General features: G+C 35.6%; 1 protein-coding gene across 10 annotated transcripts in view; it reads right to left on the bottom strand.

The window, feature by feature from the left end:
- Positions 1-20,094, bottom strand: part of kiaa1109 (KIAA1109 ortholog) — a 371,922-nt gene that overhangs the window by 193,812 nt on the left and 158,016 nt on the right. For all 10 annotated transcript variants that reach the window (XM_051928377.1, XM_051928381.1, XM_051928382.1 and 7 more), the window contains exons 22-25: positions 15,491-15,628; positions 13,864-14,040; positions 4,104-4,232; positions 1,992-2,111 (exon numbers count right to left, since the gene is read on the bottom strand). In XM_051928377.1, the coding sequence (XP_051784337.1) occupies positions 1,992-2,111; positions 4,104-4,232; positions 13,864-14,040; positions 15,491-15,628 (564 nt within the window). The remainder of the gene's footprint in view (positions 1-1,991; positions 2,112-4,103; positions 4,233-13,863; positions 14,041-15,490; positions 15,629-20,094) is intronic.

Here is a 20,094-nt window from a genome sequence, read left to right as displayed (position 1 = left end):
GTGATGTGACAATGTTATGTGTGCAAATAGAAGAGGCGCTTCTCTGTCTAATGTCTTGTGTTTTTCATAGAACGACAGAATGAAAAAGGATACAAAAAAAAATACTGTGAGGTAAAATCCTCATAACACCTAGTGGACAGATTTGTTTTTAGCCAATTGGATCACTATGTTGCACTCCTAACAGTACCAGCTAAGACAGACCTAAATTGGCTGCAGATATTTCAAAATGAAGCAGCAATCATAACCAAAAAAAAAAATCAAAGCAGATTTCACTGGCTTTAGTATCATTATACTAGTTATCGGTGTCCTTTAGAATTTAGTTTTATGTATGCTTAATTAACAATCTTGCTTCTTATATTTTGAAATGTCTATCCCTTAGTTTTATGTATGCTTAATTAACAATCTTGCTTCTTATATTTTGAAATGTCTATCCCTTTATACTCCCAATTGCTCTCAGTTGTAATCCGAGATCTTCCAACGGTTTGCTTAATATTCCGAGAGCTAAATCATCTTTATAAACTTTCACATTTGGGGCTTTATCATATAAGCCTGATTTATAAAAATCAGTTAAGCTTGGATAGTTTGAGTATTTAGAACGAAGAAATTAAGATGACATGCATGGGTGTAACAATGTAAAAAGTGAGAAAAATATCATAAATAAAACTATCATTAGCACCTTGGAATTTCAGTTCACACTGTACATAGTCACAAGAAACATAATAAGTAAAATCTAATTTCAATAAATTGTTTATTAACGTATGTTAGTTCATCCTACGAAGTGTTGTGTATGTGCTATGGCTCGTGTTTGTATTTAAAGTGTGAACCATGAAGGACCAGTTTAACATAAAGGGATCACATATACTTGGAGAGGTTTATAAGTTTATCCTTCAACTTAATAAACTTTCAGAATCCAACTTTAGGGTTATAGAGAGCAGAATTCTAATTTGAGAGCATCTCACAACCACGCTGGTTATGGTGACTGGTGTTTGGGTTTACAGTAATCCCTCCTCCATCGCGGGGGTTGCGTTCCAGAGCCACCCGCGAAATAAGAAAATCCGCGAAGTAGAAACCATATGTTTATATGGTTATTTTTATATGGTCATGCTTGGGTCACAGATTTGCGCAGAAACACAGGAGGTTGTAGAGAGACAGGAACGTTATTCAAACACTGCAAACAAACATTTGTCTCTTTTTCAAAAGTTTAAACTGTGCTCCATGACAAGACAGAGATGACAGTTCTGTCTCACAATTAAAAGAATGCAAACATATCTTCCTCTTCAAAGGAGCAAACAAATCAATAGGACTGTTTGGCTTTTAAGTATGCGAAGCACCGCGGCACAAAGCTGTTGAAGGCGGCAGCTCACACCCCCTCCGTCAGGAGCAGAGAGAGAGAGAGAGAGAGAGAGATAGAGATAGAGAGAGAGAGACAGATAAAAAAAATCAATACATGCCCTTCGTGCTTTTAAGTATGCGAAGCACCGTGCAGCATGTCTTTTCAGGAAGCTGCACAAAAGATAGCAACGTGAAGATAATCTTTCAGCATTTTTAGACGAGCGTCCCTATCGTCTAGGTGTGCGAACAGCCCCCCTGCTCAATCCCCCTACGTCAGGATCAGAGAAAGTCAGCGCAAGAGACAGAGAAAAGTAAGCTGGGTAGCTTCTCAGCCATCTGCCAATAGAAACCCTTGTATGAAATCAACTGGGCAAACCAACTGAAGAAGCATGTACAAGAAATTAAAAGACCCATTGTCCACAGAAACCCGCGAAGCAGCGAAAAATCCGCGATATATATTTAAATATGCTTACATATAAAATCCGCGATGGAGTGAAGCCGCGAAAGGCGAAGCGCGATATAGCGAGGGATTACTGTAGTCCATCTTAAGATATATCCTGTATCAATTTATCATGCAGTACAACAAATGCTAGATCTCTCATCAGTACAGTAAGAACCCAATAAAAAAAAACTAATGATGCTTGAAAAAGATATGTTACCTTAATATTGGAAGCACATCCTTGTTCAACAACAAATAGGTCTGCTCCATCAATAGCTATGCGAGTCATGGTGTACTTCAACTCCTCAGAGGCAAGGCATGGGCCAGGGACACATGCCAGCTACAGTTTTAAAGTAAAAAAGCTATTATATGATGAATTCAAAGAATGTCAAAACATATAATTTTTTTTTCATTTTATTCATTTATAAACCTTTAAATATTTTCTTTTACATATAAAACTTTTGGAAGGGTGCAAATAATACATTTTTTTGATGGTTTTAATTTTTTCTCTACATTGCAACCTTTTTTTTCTATTTCATTTGTTATAGGCCTATCAAGGCACTTAAAAGTATAACTTTTGAACTAGTCAATGAGGTAAAACACACTACCAAAACCTAGACAGTTACTTGGTTCCCTCTCTATACCCTTCAGATTCTTCCCTTCCATTCTGTGCCAATGAAATGCACAACACTTTGTATGTCCATCATACTCCAATTTGTGGTGCTGAAAATACAGCACGTCTATAATGATTCACACTTTTAAAGTTTTTTTTTCCTTTTCTTAATACTTGTTACTTGTAATATCAAAAGTAAATTCAAGAATTTAGCATGACATGCTGTTTTGTATAAATAAGAGATAAAAAGTTAAAGACAGAAATGTACAGTGTCATGCATAAACAACACAAAAAAAATTAACAAGGCAGATAAAATGCATGCTGGACTATGATATACTTCCTTAGCACAGCCACGCTGCCAGCACATGATTGCTGTGCTACTTCTCTGATCCACACACTCTGTGTAAATGAAATCTTCTCTTGTGATCCTTTCATCATGCTGTCACACTCATTTACATATTTTTTTAAGACATACTTGATTTTTTAGAATTAACAATTAACATATTAGATAAGAATTCTTCTTCCTATAATGTACCGCATAGAACTGTTTTTTTAACGATAAACTGGGAAAAGAGTGTGAATGCTGTTTTGCACTTCTAAAATTTTCCTAATCAGAGATCACTTCTACCTTTAAGCAAAATGCCTGTGTCTAATTAAAAATGAAAACTGAGAAATAGACAATTTGGAATTTTACTCATTTGTTAAACCAACTTTTAATAACCAGAAGCATATCTTTTACCTTATGTGTTTTACTTCATTTAATTAGTTTTATTTATCCTTTAAATGATTTTTAGATTTTCTATCTAAGTTGTGTTGGTATCTTGAAATTACTTTTTTAGTTAGGTTATTGGATAAAACAGAGGTTTGAAAGAGCAACTGCAACTGTTAACATGAGATAAGAGATAAGAGGATGCTGCAAAGTAAAGTTACTCTTTACAAAATAAGTATTTGATATCTCCTTAAAACTGTGACAGGAATACAATACCAACAAAAGATTCATACAAAATTATTTAAACAATCATATGGTATAGTCTAGACCAGTGTTTCCCAACAAGTGGGAACCTGTTCACAGCGGCAGAATCGCAGGTGGTTCATAGTAGCCGATCCAGTACGACCTCCCCAATCCCTATCCTGACAATCGTTTTTATTCATCAAGGAGGAAAAGATTAATAGTCACGCTTGATTCATCTAATGGCCTGTTAACACTCATGAACCTCTTCCCCAACTTTGACAATCATACTTGATTCCCCAAAAGAGAGCACCCCACTCGCCCCGCTCAGACAATCACGCTGAATTCATGATGGGGGACCCAGTGGATCATGAACACACTGTCAAATTTAAAATTGGATTGTGACACCAAACAAGCTGGGAAACACTGGTCTAGACATATAAAAACTTTTTCATTGACTTTCAGCTTTCTGAAGCCAATTATTGTACTATTCAGTAAGTTTACTTTCTGCACAAGTAAAGAATTATGACTCTGAAGTTCTTGATGTATCTATGTAAACTTCAGTTTCGCATAGGGAAATTAAAAGCACTTGCACTTGCACCTGCACCTGGGACACCAAAATATTAAAATATAACCCAGGTGTACAAAGCATTCCAAATTTGCAGCAAAATTTCCCCCGATGAACAAAGGTATTAAATGCTCTAACTAAACAGATAAGTACAAGATTTTATACATTTTAAAAAATAAATATAGTATAATTAATAGAATACCTTTGACTCACAGAAGCGACGATCTACACCATGCTGACAAAATACTACTGTTTTTGGTCTTTCAAGATCAAATTCACGGGATACTACATGAAAAACAAATGTCTTCCCCCACTCCAACAAGGTGGCCAGCTATAAAAAACAGATAAGTGCTATACATAAAAGAGTAGGCAGACCAGCAATCAAAACTTAAAAATGTTTAATAACACTCCCCAGAAAAACCTGCTGTTAAAATAATCTCAGAATACAAGAAACTAATCTGAATGTTCAGAATCTGTCATTAAAACTTTTTATTACGATTAACCAATCTAATACCTAACAGCTAAGAATAATTGGAAGCTGTGGAATTTTTTCACTTCACTGCTAGTGATTTTTTCATATAAAATTATCTGGGTTTCTGCCAGCCATACAATGTGTCATGGCTTTTTAATCACATGGTATACAAAAGGCAAACATTAAAACATGCCAGATCTTACCTTTTTGAGAACTAGTGCATTACAATTATGGATAAAACAACTGCAAATAAACATTTATAATAAATGGCAACAATCCTTGATTTTACTTTTAAAACATGTACATCACCTTTTAGATTTCGGAAAATCATTTAACTTTTCTTAAAATATTGTTTATATCTTAATATTAAAATTAAATTTACTGGTGGACATAAACTTAGGTTAAGGTAAGTAAAATAACGCTGTAATTTTCATTTACAAACAAGGTAGGGCTGGGCAATAAAATGATAAAGATAATTATCACAAAATAACTTTTCCTGAGTAGTAATATAAGACACGGTAAATACAAGTCAATACAACTCATTCAATCAATGTTTTGACAGACAACAAAGAAAACCAATGGTAATGAGAATAGTGCCACGCCGAAACCAATCATGAGGCAGGAGTACAGTTAGAGCCACGTCTAGGCTGACGCACACAGCAGTGAGCTCCAGCAGCAAACATGCTAATGTTTGAACTACAGCAGCCATACACACTACTACATCAGGAGTGGGAGCAAAATAAAAGAGAAAATAACACAAAATGTTAAGGAAAAAGAAGAATTAGCATTACTGAAGAAGACACCCAACAGACACAACATAATGCTACAAAGACAAGGACATTGTTGAAATGAAGGGTTTGAGGAATTTGGTACTGTGGAGATATTTTGGCTATTTAAATCTGACAAGAACCAGAGTAGAGTGCACTGCAAACTGAGTCGAAAGCATGTTCCCACAAAGACAGGTAATATCACTAATCTTTTGTACCATCTGAAGCAGTGCCATGCTTTAGAGCAAACACAATGCAAGACTTTACAGTCCCATACCCAAGCAAGTACAGCACTAATGGAGATTTTATGTGCCTTTCTTTTTTTGCCATGGAGCAGCTGTCCACAACTGAGTGAATATGTCAATTTTGTTTTATGTTCTTGTTAATTTACATTTGAAAGCTGCTTGAATTTGTACCAAGAATATACACAGAATGTTTCTTATCTATTTATTTGTGGGTTTGTTTCCCAACCATTTAAAACAGCATGAATCTATACAAAGAAAAGGATACATTATAGAGGTAGTTTTTTTTTTTTACAGTTTATTTTGTATTAATACTTACTTTATTTGCAACTGAGGAAGAAAAAACATTATGAACTGTAATGATTATAAGTATTTAACTCATAAATACCAAGGGCTATATTTTGTATTAATCATGCTGCAGAGAGCTATATGATTTATTATTTCTATATGATTTGTTCTTAATTTAGGTAGAAAAAGAATTAAGCTTGTGCACAGAATTATGAGAGTAACTTGCATTCTTTTTATGAGAAAATGCTGACCTCTTGATACTAACAGAACACCCTGTGATATTATACATCAATGTGACAGTTTCTGAATTCCTGCTTAAAATTATTTGAGCCCGTTTCTTAAAACTGTGAGTGCTCTGATAACCTCTTTATCTGAAAAAAGCATGTACACATTCCAATTCAGGGAGTAGTAAGCTACTATAATTTATGTATAACCTCAAAATGAACTGCCATGTATATATTTTTTTGTTTTAATACACAAAGAAGGTATATAGAGGGAAGCCCCATGTGAGGCAGCAGACTGTCTGTTCTAACCAGTGAGTGGCACTGAGCTTTGGGGGGAGCAGTCTCTTTAACTCACCAAGAATAAAGAAATTGCTTTTTATTTTAAATTGGTGTTTTTGTATCCCTGTAAATTGGTGTTTTTGTATGTTCTCCTGTAAAACATGAAAGCTTTAAGATTTTACTTTTAGATTTAAGATTTTAGAATTTTAGATTTAATTTTATATATTTGAAGTTGACAAACAAATTGATAGTGTTCTCCTGTAAAACTTGAAAGCTTCTGACTGGTCAGAATTGAGACTTTTTTATTTTGTATTACCTATTTTATTTGCAATTGACCAAAGAATTTAAAAAGCATTTTATGTTCTCCTGTAACATTTGAAGGTTTTGATTGATCAGGATTAAGATTTTAGTTTATTATTATGTACCTATTTTATTTATTTGAAGTATAGTTGTATAATGTTCCACAGTAGATTTGCCATGTTCAACTTCTGACAGAAAATAAATATTTAAATCAAAATGAACCTTACAGTGCATCCGGAAAGTATTCACAGCGCATCACTTTTTCCACATTTTGTTATGTTACAGCCTTATTCCAAAATGGATTAAATTCATTTTTTTCCTCAGAATTCTACACACAACACCCCATAATGACAACGTGAAAAAAGTTTACTTGAGATTTTTGCAAATTTATTAAAAATAAAAAAATTGAGAAAGCACATGTACATAAGTATTCACAGCCTTTGCCATGAAGCTCAAAATTGAGCTCAGGTGCATCCTGTTTCCCCTGATCATCCTTGAGATGTTTCTGCAGCTTAATTGGAGTCCACCTGTGGTAAATTCAGTTGACTGGACATGATTTGGAAAGGCACACACCTGTCTATATAAGGTCCCACAGTTGACAGTTCATGTCAGAGCACAAGCCAAGCATGAAGTCAAAGGAATTGTCTGTAGACCTCCGAGATAGGATTGTCTCGAGGCACAAATCTGGGGAAGGTTACAGAAAAATTTCTGCTGCTTTGAAGGTCCCAATGAGCACAGTGGCCTCCATCATCCGTAAGTGGAAGAAGTAATGGTCATTCTGTCAGAGCTCCAGAGGTCCTCTGTGGAGAGAGGAGAACCTTCCAGAAGGAGAACCATCTCTGCAGCAATCCACCAATCAGGCCTGTATGGTAGAGTGGCCAGACGCAAGCCACTCCTTAGTAAAAGGCACATGGCAGCCCGCCTGGAGTTTGCCAAAAGGCACCTGAAGGACTCTCAGACCACGAGAAAGAAAATTCTCTGGTCTGATGAGACAAAGATTGAACTCTTTGGTGTGAATGCCAGGCGTCACGTTTGGAGGAAACCAGGCACCGCTCATCACCAGGCCAATACCATCCCTACAGTGAAGCATGGTGGTGGCAGCATCATGCTCTGGGGATGTTTTTCAGCGGCAGGGACTGGGAGACTAGTCAGGATAAAGGGAAAGATGACTGCAGCAATGTACAGAGACATCCTGGATGAAAACCTGCTCCAGAGCACTCTTGACCTCAGACTGGGGCGACGGTTCATCTTTCAGCAGGACAACGACCCTAAGCACACAGCCAAGATATCAACGGAGTGGCTTCAGGACAACTCTGTGAATGTCCTTGAGTGGCCCAGCCAGAGCCCAGACTTGAATCCGATTGAACATCTCTGGAGAGATCTTAAAATGGCTGTGCACCGACGCTTCCCATCCAACCTGATGGGAGCTTGAGAGGTGCTACAAAGAGGAATGGGCGAAACTGACCAAGTATAGGTGTGCCAAGCTTGTGGCATCATATTCAGAAAGACTTGAGGCTGTAATTGATGCCAAAGGTGCATCGACAAAGTATTGAGCAAAGGCTGTGAATACTTATGTACATGTGATTTCTCAGTTTTTTTATTTTTAATAAATTTGCAAAAACCTCAAGTAAACTTTTTTCATGTTGTCATTATGGGGTGTTGTGTATAGAATTCTGAGAAAAAAAATAAATTTAATCCATTTTGGAATACGGCTGTAACATAACAAAATGTGGAAAAAGTGATGCGCTGTGAATACTTTCCAGATGCACTGTATATCTCACTTAGGAGTAAAAAGCAACTTTAAGCCTAATAGAAACAGTGATTTGATTTATATCGTGATATATATCAATATTGACTGACATGAAATAATTTATCGTAATAAGATTTTTTCCATACCACCCAGCCATACTGTATAAATATATATATATATATATATATATATTTATATATATATATATATATATATATATATATATATTTTTTATTTTTTTTTTAAATCGCTGCCTATATTATAATCTATTATAAAAGGAAATCCTGAGAGATGAGACTTTTTGCCAAGAGATTTTGCCAAGTCCCGCCCTCCTCTCAAATATTTACAGCCACAGCCACGGTCCACTCACTTCTCATTCGTGTGAATGCTATTGTCAGACACAGTTCCTGCGCTCTCTGCTCCAAGCAGGGTCAGAAATAAAAACAAAAAGTAAAAGACAATGTAGAGGTTCAAAAACATTGGCGCGATGCACATGTAGAGCAGGTTAGAGATTATGATAGTACTAAAATTTGAAAGTCTCAAAAAACTGATAGTAAAGATTGCATTAGCACTAACAAACGGAAATTATTACTCGGTCAAATAATGAAGCAGCAAAAAGAGATCGAACATATGGACATAGGTGATATGACAGAAGTATGTAGATATTGTTTGGCTTTAAACTTTAAGTCGGAGACTTGTAGATTGTCTAATTCATGTTGCCATCAGGGAAAATAGTGTTTCTTCCCAATGAAGAGGTGTATCTGCGAGAATTAAAAGATTTGTTGTTTGGTGAAAGTGAAATCCACATACGCGAGCAGCAGAGACATACTGTACTGTACACATACTGTAAAATATTTCCTAACTCAAGAAATTAAAACTTAGAAAAATTATTGATCGCAGCAGCTGTCTCTCACTGCACTGTATCAAACACTTTAGGAAGGTAACTGACAAGATTTTTCTCAGACAGTAGCAGTCTTCAGTTTACTACCTATTTTGACAATGTTGTTGGACAGTTTTTGTTCATACTGCTAAATGTTTCAAAACCAACATATAAATACAGAAGTGACAACAGATTAAATAAAAGATTTATAAAAAGTGTAAGTATACCGGGTGGCACGGTGGCACAGTGTGTAGTGCTGCTGCCTCGCAGTAAGGACACCTGGGTTCGCTTCCCGGTTCCTCCCTGTGTGGAGTTTGCATGTTCTCCCTGCATCTGCGTGGGATTCCTCCAGGTACTCCGGTTTCCTCCCAAAGTCCAAAGACATGCAGGATAGGTGCATTGGCAATCCTAAATTGTCCCTAGTGTGTACAGTACTTGGTGTGTGGGGGTGTGTGTGTGTGTGTGTGTGTGTGTGTGCCCTGCGGTGGGCTGGCGCCCTGCCTGGGGTTTGTTTCCTGCCTTGCGCCCTGTATTGGCTGGGATTGGCTCCAGCAGACCCCCGTTGCCCTGTAGTTAGGATATAGCGGGTTCAGTGGTGGGGGTCGACTTGTTTTTCAATCCTATTTTTTGTAAAAATTGATCGATTTGTATGAATGATTACAATAGAATGAATAAATTTATTAAAAAAAAAAAAAGGATAATGGGTTGGATAATGAATGGATGGATGAATGGATGTAAGTATACCTTTGTCTTGTATATCTTTAGGTTATAATCACACTTCTAAGCTTTCATTTAAAAACAGCGTTATTAAACTAAAACTATGTTCACACTAATATTATTTTATAATTTACAAAAGTACTTCTGCCCACACTAAAATGACCGAAAATGCATATGACCTAGCCACTTGCCTACTTTGGGCACACTTCAGTACATACAGGATGAAGAAGTGTGCTCACTGATGGGATAGTTATAGCACCAACCAAGAGATTTTTCATACAACTTTAACGAACGGTAAACTATTTGTCTTTTCCATATGTATGCAGAATTCAAATTGTAGAAAATGCAATTTAGATGCATACAGGTAAGCAACATAAAAAACACAATGGAAAGCAACACCTGTATGTCTGCTATGTTGGAATATAACTTATTTCCATAAAGGATGACCAATCAGGGAAGGAAACATTGTAATGAACCAAGTCCAATCTGGGAGGGGTCAGAAAATAAGGATGAACCAATTGGAATGTAATCAAAGTATACTTTCCAAAACTGCATTATTTTACCTATCTATACTGCAACAATGCGTTTGCATTTTCAAAAATATAAAACACTCTGGAGAGAGTTTTCAAAAGTTTGTTTACAGAGGTTAAAAATTCTTGGGGAAGTGCGTACGGAAGATGAAACGTGAGACTAATGTCTTTAATTTTAAATGAAAACACAGTAGCTTGAACCTAACTAGTCAACTAGTAGTCATTTTTGTTTTACAGATTTCTTCATTAATGTGATCATAGGTCAGCTTGTTATCAGCAGCTATCACTCAGTTTGTATACTATTTGTAATATTCCACCACCTCTGCAGCCTGCCATTTTATTATTGTTGAAGGGGAAGGCGGTCAACTAACAGTGCCTTCAAAAAGGATTCATGCTGTGTCCATGTGCATTTGGATAGACTATAAATATACTGTAAGTTTCCAAGTTGGAAAATTCATGGGAATATACTATAAACGTGGAGCTATACTTCAGCCAATTCAGTAAAAAACAACAGTATCTGAATTCTGAGAGTTGTGAGTTAATGCCAAACTTTTAGCCAGAAATGCAATTTTAGCCAAACATTACTGAGAGCGAACTCATACACATTAAATATGTTTATTTTGGTCTTTATTTCCACAAAAATGTCACTTGTGCTTTTTTTGCAGACCAAGTAACAAATCAACAGCAAATTGTTAAGGCAATTTTGGCTACTGAATAAAAATGTTATGTTTCCAAAATTTGGACGTGTTCTAAATCCAGAGACATTGGAAGAATGGCATATTATTCATATCTGTTCTGTACCAGACTGAAACAGGCACTAACTTATTCTTTTGGGGCCACAGCTTTGTGATTTTCGTCTGTTTGACTTTTCTGGCATCGCTTTCATCAAAAAGTGCTAACTTCCACCTTCAATTCTAATTCTGGTCTTTTGTTGAATAATTCTTGAAGTAAAAACCTCTCTCTCAGATGTTAAATTCAATACAGTTAATTCTTGATACAGGTAATAGTAAATTTTAATAACATTTATTTTTATAACATTCAATAATAAACCAGGTTGTCAGGCAGAAATTCACTTTCAGTCTTTTCTTTATACTTAATCTTTGGCAGGTGGATATTACATTTTATGTCTTTCTGTAATTCCTTCTGTTACAGTTCTATTGAACTTTGAGATTATTGTGTCTGTCACTTTGTCAATATTAGCACAAGATTCTTTAAATACAATCCACTTAAAACATCAATTCAAAATAGCAATGCAGGCAACTCAGTACATTCCTCAGCCTAGACTTTGATTATTTTGATTACAAGCTTTTTCTCCTTTAAACCTGTTGAATATGTAAGAATGAGATGGACACAGTTATGATCTGATGAACACAATGGAGGTTTGGCTCTAGATTTATAAGCTCTTTGTTGTGACATTCTGATAAAAAAATGTGTGCAGTATTTCATTTAAGCAACACATTCTAAAATTGCACAAAATACAATTCAAAGGATCAAGAGACAGTGATTCAAGATTCTGCAACACCCTACTGTTAGCTGCTTTACTCATCAACACTATTGTGTGAATACACTCAAAAGTAATGAAGATTTCTGAAAAACTCTGCAAATAATTGAGGGGCACGGAGATAGGAAGAAGTTCCATATTCTAAAGAGGACAATTTTTCTTTAACCATCAACAATAAACACAATTGATTAAAAAGACAGACAAGTGTGACTTATTGGTAACAGCAGTCTCTCTATCCAAATAAACGGATGTACCACATAAGTAGCTATCAAATTGCCGGCCAACCAGGGATAGGAAAGTCTAGGACAATTACCTTTATTATAACAAAGATACTTTGCTGTCTTGCACACAAAACAAACAAATACTGTACAGCTACAATGTACTTCAAACTTCAGGACAACACAGAATTATGTTCAGATAGATTTCCACTGCACATGACCAAAGCTACAAGTCCTACCTACCATACCACATGTTGGTCAACCGTACAAATTTACCAGCAGTTTACAGGTTGATTAGACTTACAGTACAGTACAATACAGTTTAAGATTCAAGCATATTGATGACTATATCTACAATATTCATTCAATTAATTTCTGGCACTGTGACACATAAAACAAGCAGAACACTTGAAACAACCTGCACTGCAGTATGATTTTATACAGAATTATACTGTATATTGTGCATGAGTAGAAAAAACTCTTATTCTGATAACCTTTCTGAAAACCAAGGTATATTCAGGGGACATATTATTACATGATCTATGTTCTAACACTTGTGCATACTGTGTAAAAACTGCTTTTGCATAAATAAGCAAATACATGTTTTAACATATTACATTTACGATAATCACACCACATCATTTGAAGAATGTAGTCTGTTTGTGATGCATGCTAGGCACATGCTAAAGTGATTCTGTACACAAAACAACCACTTTCAGCCAGATCCTATTTTCCAAAAAATGTCATGTTTGTACGTTACTTTCAAATCTAACTGCTCAGTTCTAGACCAAAACTATAGTCGTTCCCATCAAAACTTGAATATTTAGATTGCAATCAATAACAAAGATAGTTATATGGGATTTTTAGGGTATATCAGTTTCCATTCACATCACAAAATCATATTAAGAATAAATGTGTTGGTACTGTATGTGCATGCTCAGCAAGGTCTACCAGAACAGATCACATCAGATAAAATCAAAGCATAATAGTCCAAGACAAATATTCAGCTGAACATGCAGGATTTATAAGTGATTTTATGAAATAAAATGCCTTCTCTCATGTCAGAGATGTTATAAAATACACATGATGCCTATATAATGTACATAACCACCCAAGCTCAGAAACACACACACATTCAGATCACAAACCAAAGTATCATCTATGTCTCATGCTTAGTCCTTAATTAATTAAAAAAATAAAATCTGACCAGACCTACATGAATGCCCCATTCAAGGTTATTATCAAGTCTACTGATTTGTTAAGATTACCTTCAGAATAATGAATGACATAAGAAAGAAGAAGACTATGTGCATATAAATAATTCATATAACGACCGCAAAAAACAGTCATACTAATAGACACTGATGCCCTACTGATTCCCAACATACATTACATATTCAGTTAATATCACAGGTGTGTGATCCTAACAATTACTATAGAAACTAAAATAATAACTAATTAAAAACAAACTGAAAGCAAAAGCAAACATGTTATTCTTATTTTCCGATTTCCTAATGAATCATACAATAATGCAATATAAAAATATGTTGGTCAATATTTATTATTCAAATGACTTTCACCTTACTATTAAACATCACTCAGTCTTGACTTCACTTTGTATGATGCATCATATTAAGCTAAATATAACTGAAAAGAATTACGATATTAAATGAATTAATTACTACCAAAAGATACGGGAGAATGCAAAATGAAAGAAGATAAAGCTGAATCCAAAATTTTTTCAGCTATCCTGTCAGCAATGTTACCAGTAATATTTTGAGACTTTAAAAATACCTGGGGTACCGTTGTCTTAGCAGTCAATGCACCCGCTTGAACATCAATCAGCCAGGCATATTCCAGTGTATCACTACCCAAAGGTAAACCTTCATCAGAAAACATAGCATGTGCACGAAGCTGCAGTCCAGACAGACTGATGTGGCCATCTCTGAGCATTCCATCTGATGGTGGCCTCTGTAAGGTTCAATAAAAATTTTAAAGGGAAATATGATATAAATAATGTCTTTTTGGTACCTCTAGTAGAAATGTTTAAGAGTAATGTTATCATTTAGAGTAATTGTGAATTTAATAAAGTTATCACTCATTTTATTCAGAAAGAAATTTGACAGTAAACGCGTCATCTATAGTAACGTTTACCATCCTAAAAATCTGCTTTGTTATCCCAGAGTCATTGATATTTTGCAAATGCTATGGTGGTGAACTATTTTGCACCCAAGAATGGGCTAGATGACAAAACTTTACCTATTGCAATCTTTCTTTATATAAACAGCATGATGAATTTGAAACTGGGATTGTTATCTGATTCATTGCATGTTATGTGCTTTCCTTTAACAGTTGTAAGTGTGTTAAACTGTGTGCTACTCTGGCCTCATTTATAGTAACTAAAGTAAAGAATCCAATAGTACACCGAATAGAACTGAATTGAAATAATTTTTCTTTTGATTTTGACACTGATTTAATTTGCGTAGTCATTTATATTTTGTATTGTTTTCTTAATAATATAACATAATAATAATAATATATAACATAAAACATAAGTAACTGGTTGGATGTCAAACGTTACATATTCTAAACACTGCCCTCAGAAAGTGAATTCTCCGGACTTACTGTCAAGTAAAATAAAAATAACATGCACATTACTGCCCTTGAAGATACACCAACATGGTCCAAAATGTATCTACAGTTAGGGCCATAAGTATTTGGACAATTAAACATTTTTTATAATTTCGGCTCTGTGCGCCACCACAATGGATTTGAAATCTGTCATTCCTCTGCTTGAGGTTTGCCAATGGTTTGCACCTAGTGGTACACCCTCTGTATTTACTTTTGTGTCTTAATTGCAGACTTTGGCAATGATAGGCCTACCTCATAGAATGTTTTCTTGGTTTTGCTAAATGTCATGAATTGTTTTTTCTTCACAAAGAAAAGAATTCTGCAGTCATCTAGCACAGCTGTCTTCCATGGTTGTCCAGGCCTTCTAGTATTGCTGGGCTCGCCAGTGCATTCCTTCTCTTTATTAATGTACCAGTTGGTTGATTCAACCACTCCTGGTATTTCTGCTATCTCTTGGATGGGTTTATTTTGTATTCTCTGAGTAATGATGGACTGTTTTTACTTGATTGATGAATTCTTAACTCCAGTTTCGTATTCACCATCAGTGCTAATGTGTGTGCTCACTTAGTATACTCAACTTCGAGTCCTTCAATTCATATATTCTGATATCAATAGATTTAATTATCCTGGGCACATGCTTACTTCTAAAGCTGCCAGACATTACATATTTCATTGAATTTAGACTTTCACATAAAAGGCATACATTTAAGTATTAAATTAATATTTAGACTTAATTAAAAATGGTTTAACAGAACCATAATATGATAGACTGCAAATTGTTTTTTCTTACCTGATAATTGTCACTCATAAAAATATGCACTGGGGAAAGGACAAGTTGAAGCATTGTTTCTTTATAACCTTTTTTCATTTCAAAACATAACCTCTCCAGATAGGCAGCTGGGCATTCAGGTCCATCATTGCTACAATGCTGCAAAACACCAAAATATATACATCTAATGGTTAGATTTTGAGATACAGTAATCCCTCCTCGATTGCGGGGGTTGCGTTCCAGAACCCCCCGCGAAAGGTGAAAATCCGTGAAGTAGAAACCATATGTTTATATGGTTATTTTTATATTGTCATGCTTGGGTCACAGATTTGCACAGAAACACAGGAGGTTGTAGAGAGACAGGAACTTTATTCAAACACTGCAAACAAACATTTGTCTCTTTTTCAAAAGTTTAAACTGTGCTCCATGACAAGACAGAGATGACAGTTCAGTCTCACAATTAAAAGAATGCAAACATATAGTCCTCTTCAAAGAAGTGCGCGTCAGGAGCAGAGAATGGCAGAGAGAGAGAGAAAAAAGCAATAAAAAATTAATAGGGCCGTTTGGCTTTTAAGTATGCAAAGCACCGCCATATAAAGCAGCTGCAAGGAAGAGAGCAATGTGAAGGTAGTCTTTCAGCATTTTTTAGTGGCGCGTCCGTATCCTTAGGCCAGTGTGCGAACAGCCCCCCTGCTCACACCCCCTCCGTCAGGAGCAGAGAATGTCAGAGAGAGTGAGAGAGACAGAGAAAAACAAGCAATCAAAAATCAATACGTGCCGTTCAAGCTTTGAAGTATGCGAAGCACCGTGCGGGAAGCATGTCGCTTGACAAAGCCGGAAGGGAGCAATGTGAAGATAATCTATACGGCATTTTTAGAAGAGCGTCTGTATCGTCTAGGGGTGCTAACAGCCCCCCGTCTCACACACCCTCCGTCAGGAGCAGAGAATGTCAGAGCAAGAGAGAGAGAAAAGTAAACAATCAAAAATCAATACGTGCTGTTTGATCTTTTAAGTATGTGAAGCAACGTGCAGGAAGCATATAGCTTGACAAAGCAGCCATATGTAAGCCCAGGAAGGATGGCAGCAATGTGAAGGTAATCTTTCAGCGTTTTTTGAGGAGCAGCCGTATCCTCTAGGGGTGCGAACAGCCCCCGTGCTCACAATATATTTGAGGAGTTTTATTTAATACATAATACGCGCTCTGGTTGGGTAGCTTCTCAGCCATCTGCCAATAGCATCCCTTGTATGAAATCAACTGGGCAAACCAACGGAGGAAGCATGTACCAGAAATTAAAAGACCCATTGTCCGCAGAAATCCGCGAACCAGCAAAAAATCCGCGATATATATTTAAATATGCTTACATATAAAATCCGCGATAGAGTGAAGCCGCAAAAGTCGAAGCGCGATATAACGAGGGATTACTGTAAAGTCATCCAAAATATAAATATTTATTTGTGAGTCATAGTTTTTACATTGTACTCTCTCTACCAAAAAAGAAAAAACAATGTCACATCGTCCTACAAAGGTCTGTCCTTTGCTGTCAGGTTTACACAGTACAATGAAGTTCTTACTTTTGTGTGTCCCAGTCACAATAGTACAATGAGAACAAAGTATTGATAACAAGCCAAAAATATAAAATCATCATGAATGTTTCATGATATACAGTGCCCTCCATAATGTTTGGGACAAAGACATTTTTCGTTGATTTACCCCTCCGCTCCAAAGTTTAAAATTACAAAACAAAAATAATTCAGAGAGATGCACATTGCAGACTTTAACTTAAGGGTATTTGCATACATTTCAGCCACACCATTTAGAGATTACAACACTTTTTATACATGGTCCTGCCATTTCAGCACACAGTATTTGGGACAATTGAAATTACAGGATTGTGATTACTCAGGGGTGTTTCGTTGCTTCATTAGTGCAGCCATAAGACAGATAGGCTTGCTTCTACCTACAGACTACCTTTGCAGTCTATAGTTGCCATTGTTCAGCAGGAGTACAAGAGCTGTGCCAATGAAAGTCAAAGAAGCTATTGAGAGGCTGAAAAACAAGAATAAAACCATTAGCAATTACCTTAGAATTACCTAAATCAACTGTCTGGAATATTATTAAGAAGAAAGAACACACTGTTGAGCTCAGTAATCGCAAACGGACTGGTAGAATCCACCCTATGGTAAATAAAAAGTCCCCAACAAATAACCGACAGATGAGAAGCAGTGGCTGCATTAAAGGTTTGGTAGAGCATGACCAGCGAAAATGCTCAGCACCCAGTCATGTCAAAGAATCACAGACTTCAGGCAGTCATTGGATGCAAGGGATATGCAACAAACTGCTAAATATGACTGATTTGATATACCTACAATTGCTATATCTGAAACATTAGGTGCCCTGCAATGTGGGAGACCATCTAGAAAAAGTTTTGTCATTTCTACATAGTGTGAGTGAAATGTATGCAAATACCCTTAAATGGAAGTCTGCAATGTACACTTTTAATTTTAATTTTATACTGTGAAGCAGAGGGATAAATCAAGGAAAATGTCTCTTTGTCCCAAATATATAAAAACAGTATATATGCATAAATGCCTAATGCCTAAATTGTTTAAATACATTTTTTCCCCACCAAACAGTATTTACCAAATATCTGCTCACTTATATCAGATGAAAATATTCTGTACTGCAGGACGTTTGCTATGTTCAGTTGCATAGTATTCCTTTAAGTTGGACGGCTGTGTACAGCATAAATTTACCAATGGTTATGACTTTGGGGTTTCTAAAAATGAGAAATTCAACTTAACACTTAATTTTTATGTACAATGAGGTTTTTGTTTGTTATTTGTGCCATTTTTATACCAGCATTTTGTTTTCCATAGCTCAGTTATTGCAAATGATACAGTATATTCTATATGTGGCCATGGACCCTTGTTAAATCATCTTATTTGATTATATAAGATAGAGACACACCATCACTAATTAAATCTGTGGATAAATATAAAAATGTTTCAGCATGTTACTTAAGAGGGAGCTACAATTTCAGGATTCAGGTTCTGATTTTTGATTAAAAGATAGTCCATACAAAATTGAGATTATTTTAACAGTTATATACCACCTGTTGTTTGTAGTCATGGCTGAGGAACCATTTTAAATTTCTTGTTTTTACGTAGAATGGAGATAAACTTCCTGGCTGAACAAGGAGCAAACAATTTGAGAACATTCATGAAAAAAAAAATGTCAGTTTAGTTGTGTCACATAATCCATATGTCAGATATCCAGTCAAATGTTCACAACAACCCAAACACATATTTTAGCTAAAATATTGTTAAAAAACACTCCAGAAAATCCTCTCACAGATGAGAAGCATGTACATAACAGCATTGAGGTTTTGAACTAAACCTTGTGCTGTAACTTGTGAAAAGTAACTGCTGGAATTAAAAAGTAAAAACGGTTAAAAACAAAAAGTGTTATTTGAATGTGTCTTTCAACAAATTCAAGGACACATTACAGGAAAAAACAATGAAAATACACAACTATAGATGGTAGTGAAGCTGTAAGTAAATACTCTATTAAAATGTAGAGAAAAGTATTACATCATCTTAATAAATTATTTTATGCATCAAAGTCTTCAGCATCATGACTTACCATAAAAGTGGCAATGATTTTAATGTGGCTGTGCAGATATTATAAAAGTTTGCACTCTGTATTTCATAAAAAGTTACTGTATAATGTTATCCTTTTCTAAAAACATGTACTGTCCAGAAGAAAGAACACCTCTTGCAGTTACTGCAAAAAACTGTTTTTGATACCATTTGTATATTAATAAAGAATGGATTAACTAAGCAGTTAAAATATCACAAGTGGTTCTTATGGAAACAATTATATTCTTTTTTCCTTCCTGAAAAACTTATTGGCATTAGTTGTAGAATAATAGACCACATGTATGCAGTACAAAGCTCAATAAAAGCACCATTTCCTTATTGTTTCTTACATTGATACATAATATTACTTACACAGCAATCTTTGCAGAAATTGAGATGTTAAGTGCTTCTGGGTTTGAATCTTAAGTGCAGCCGTTGTCTTTGCATGCCTAATTAGGTTTTCCACTCACTTGCACACTAACATGCAATGTACAAATTTAATGGTTCACAGGCTCCCACCTTCTGTTCAGTGTTTTTATTAATACTTGTTAAAAAAAAAATTCTACTTGAAACCTCTGTGGACATTTCATTGAATATAGCAAGGTGTGGGAGAAGGTGTTAGCATGTAGGGTTAAGCATGCCCAACAACAGTGCGTAATTGACTTTTAATTCAGTACTGCCAAGATAGGCATTTCCCCATGCAACCTTATGCTAAATGTAAATGAAACAGGTAAGGGGATAAAAAAAAAATACACAAAAACAAAAGGGAAGTCACTCTGGACACAAGGCAGGGAACATCCCACACAAGACGCCAGTTTATTAACAGGCAAGGCAGGTTTCACAGACAGAATTATATGGTGTGCAGTTTTATAAATGTGGACTGCCATAGGCATATGACAAATGGACAGTTGTGAAATACTGCAAACTCCTAAATGTATATTTGTTTAACAATAGGTCAGCGTGAATTAGTATAATGTTTTTAAAAG

The sequence above is a fragment of the Erpetoichthys calabaricus genome, chromosome 5, assembly GCF_900747795.2.
Source record: "Erpetoichthys calabaricus chromosome 5, fErpCal1.3, whole genome shotgun sequence".
NCBI classification, from domain to species: Eukaryota; Metazoa; Chordata; class Cladistia; order Polypteriformes; family Polypteridae; genus Erpetoichthys; species Erpetoichthys calabaricus.
The sequence above is the reverse complement of the archived record's forward strand: the minus strand, read 5'-3'. Positions and strand labels throughout refer to the sequence as shown.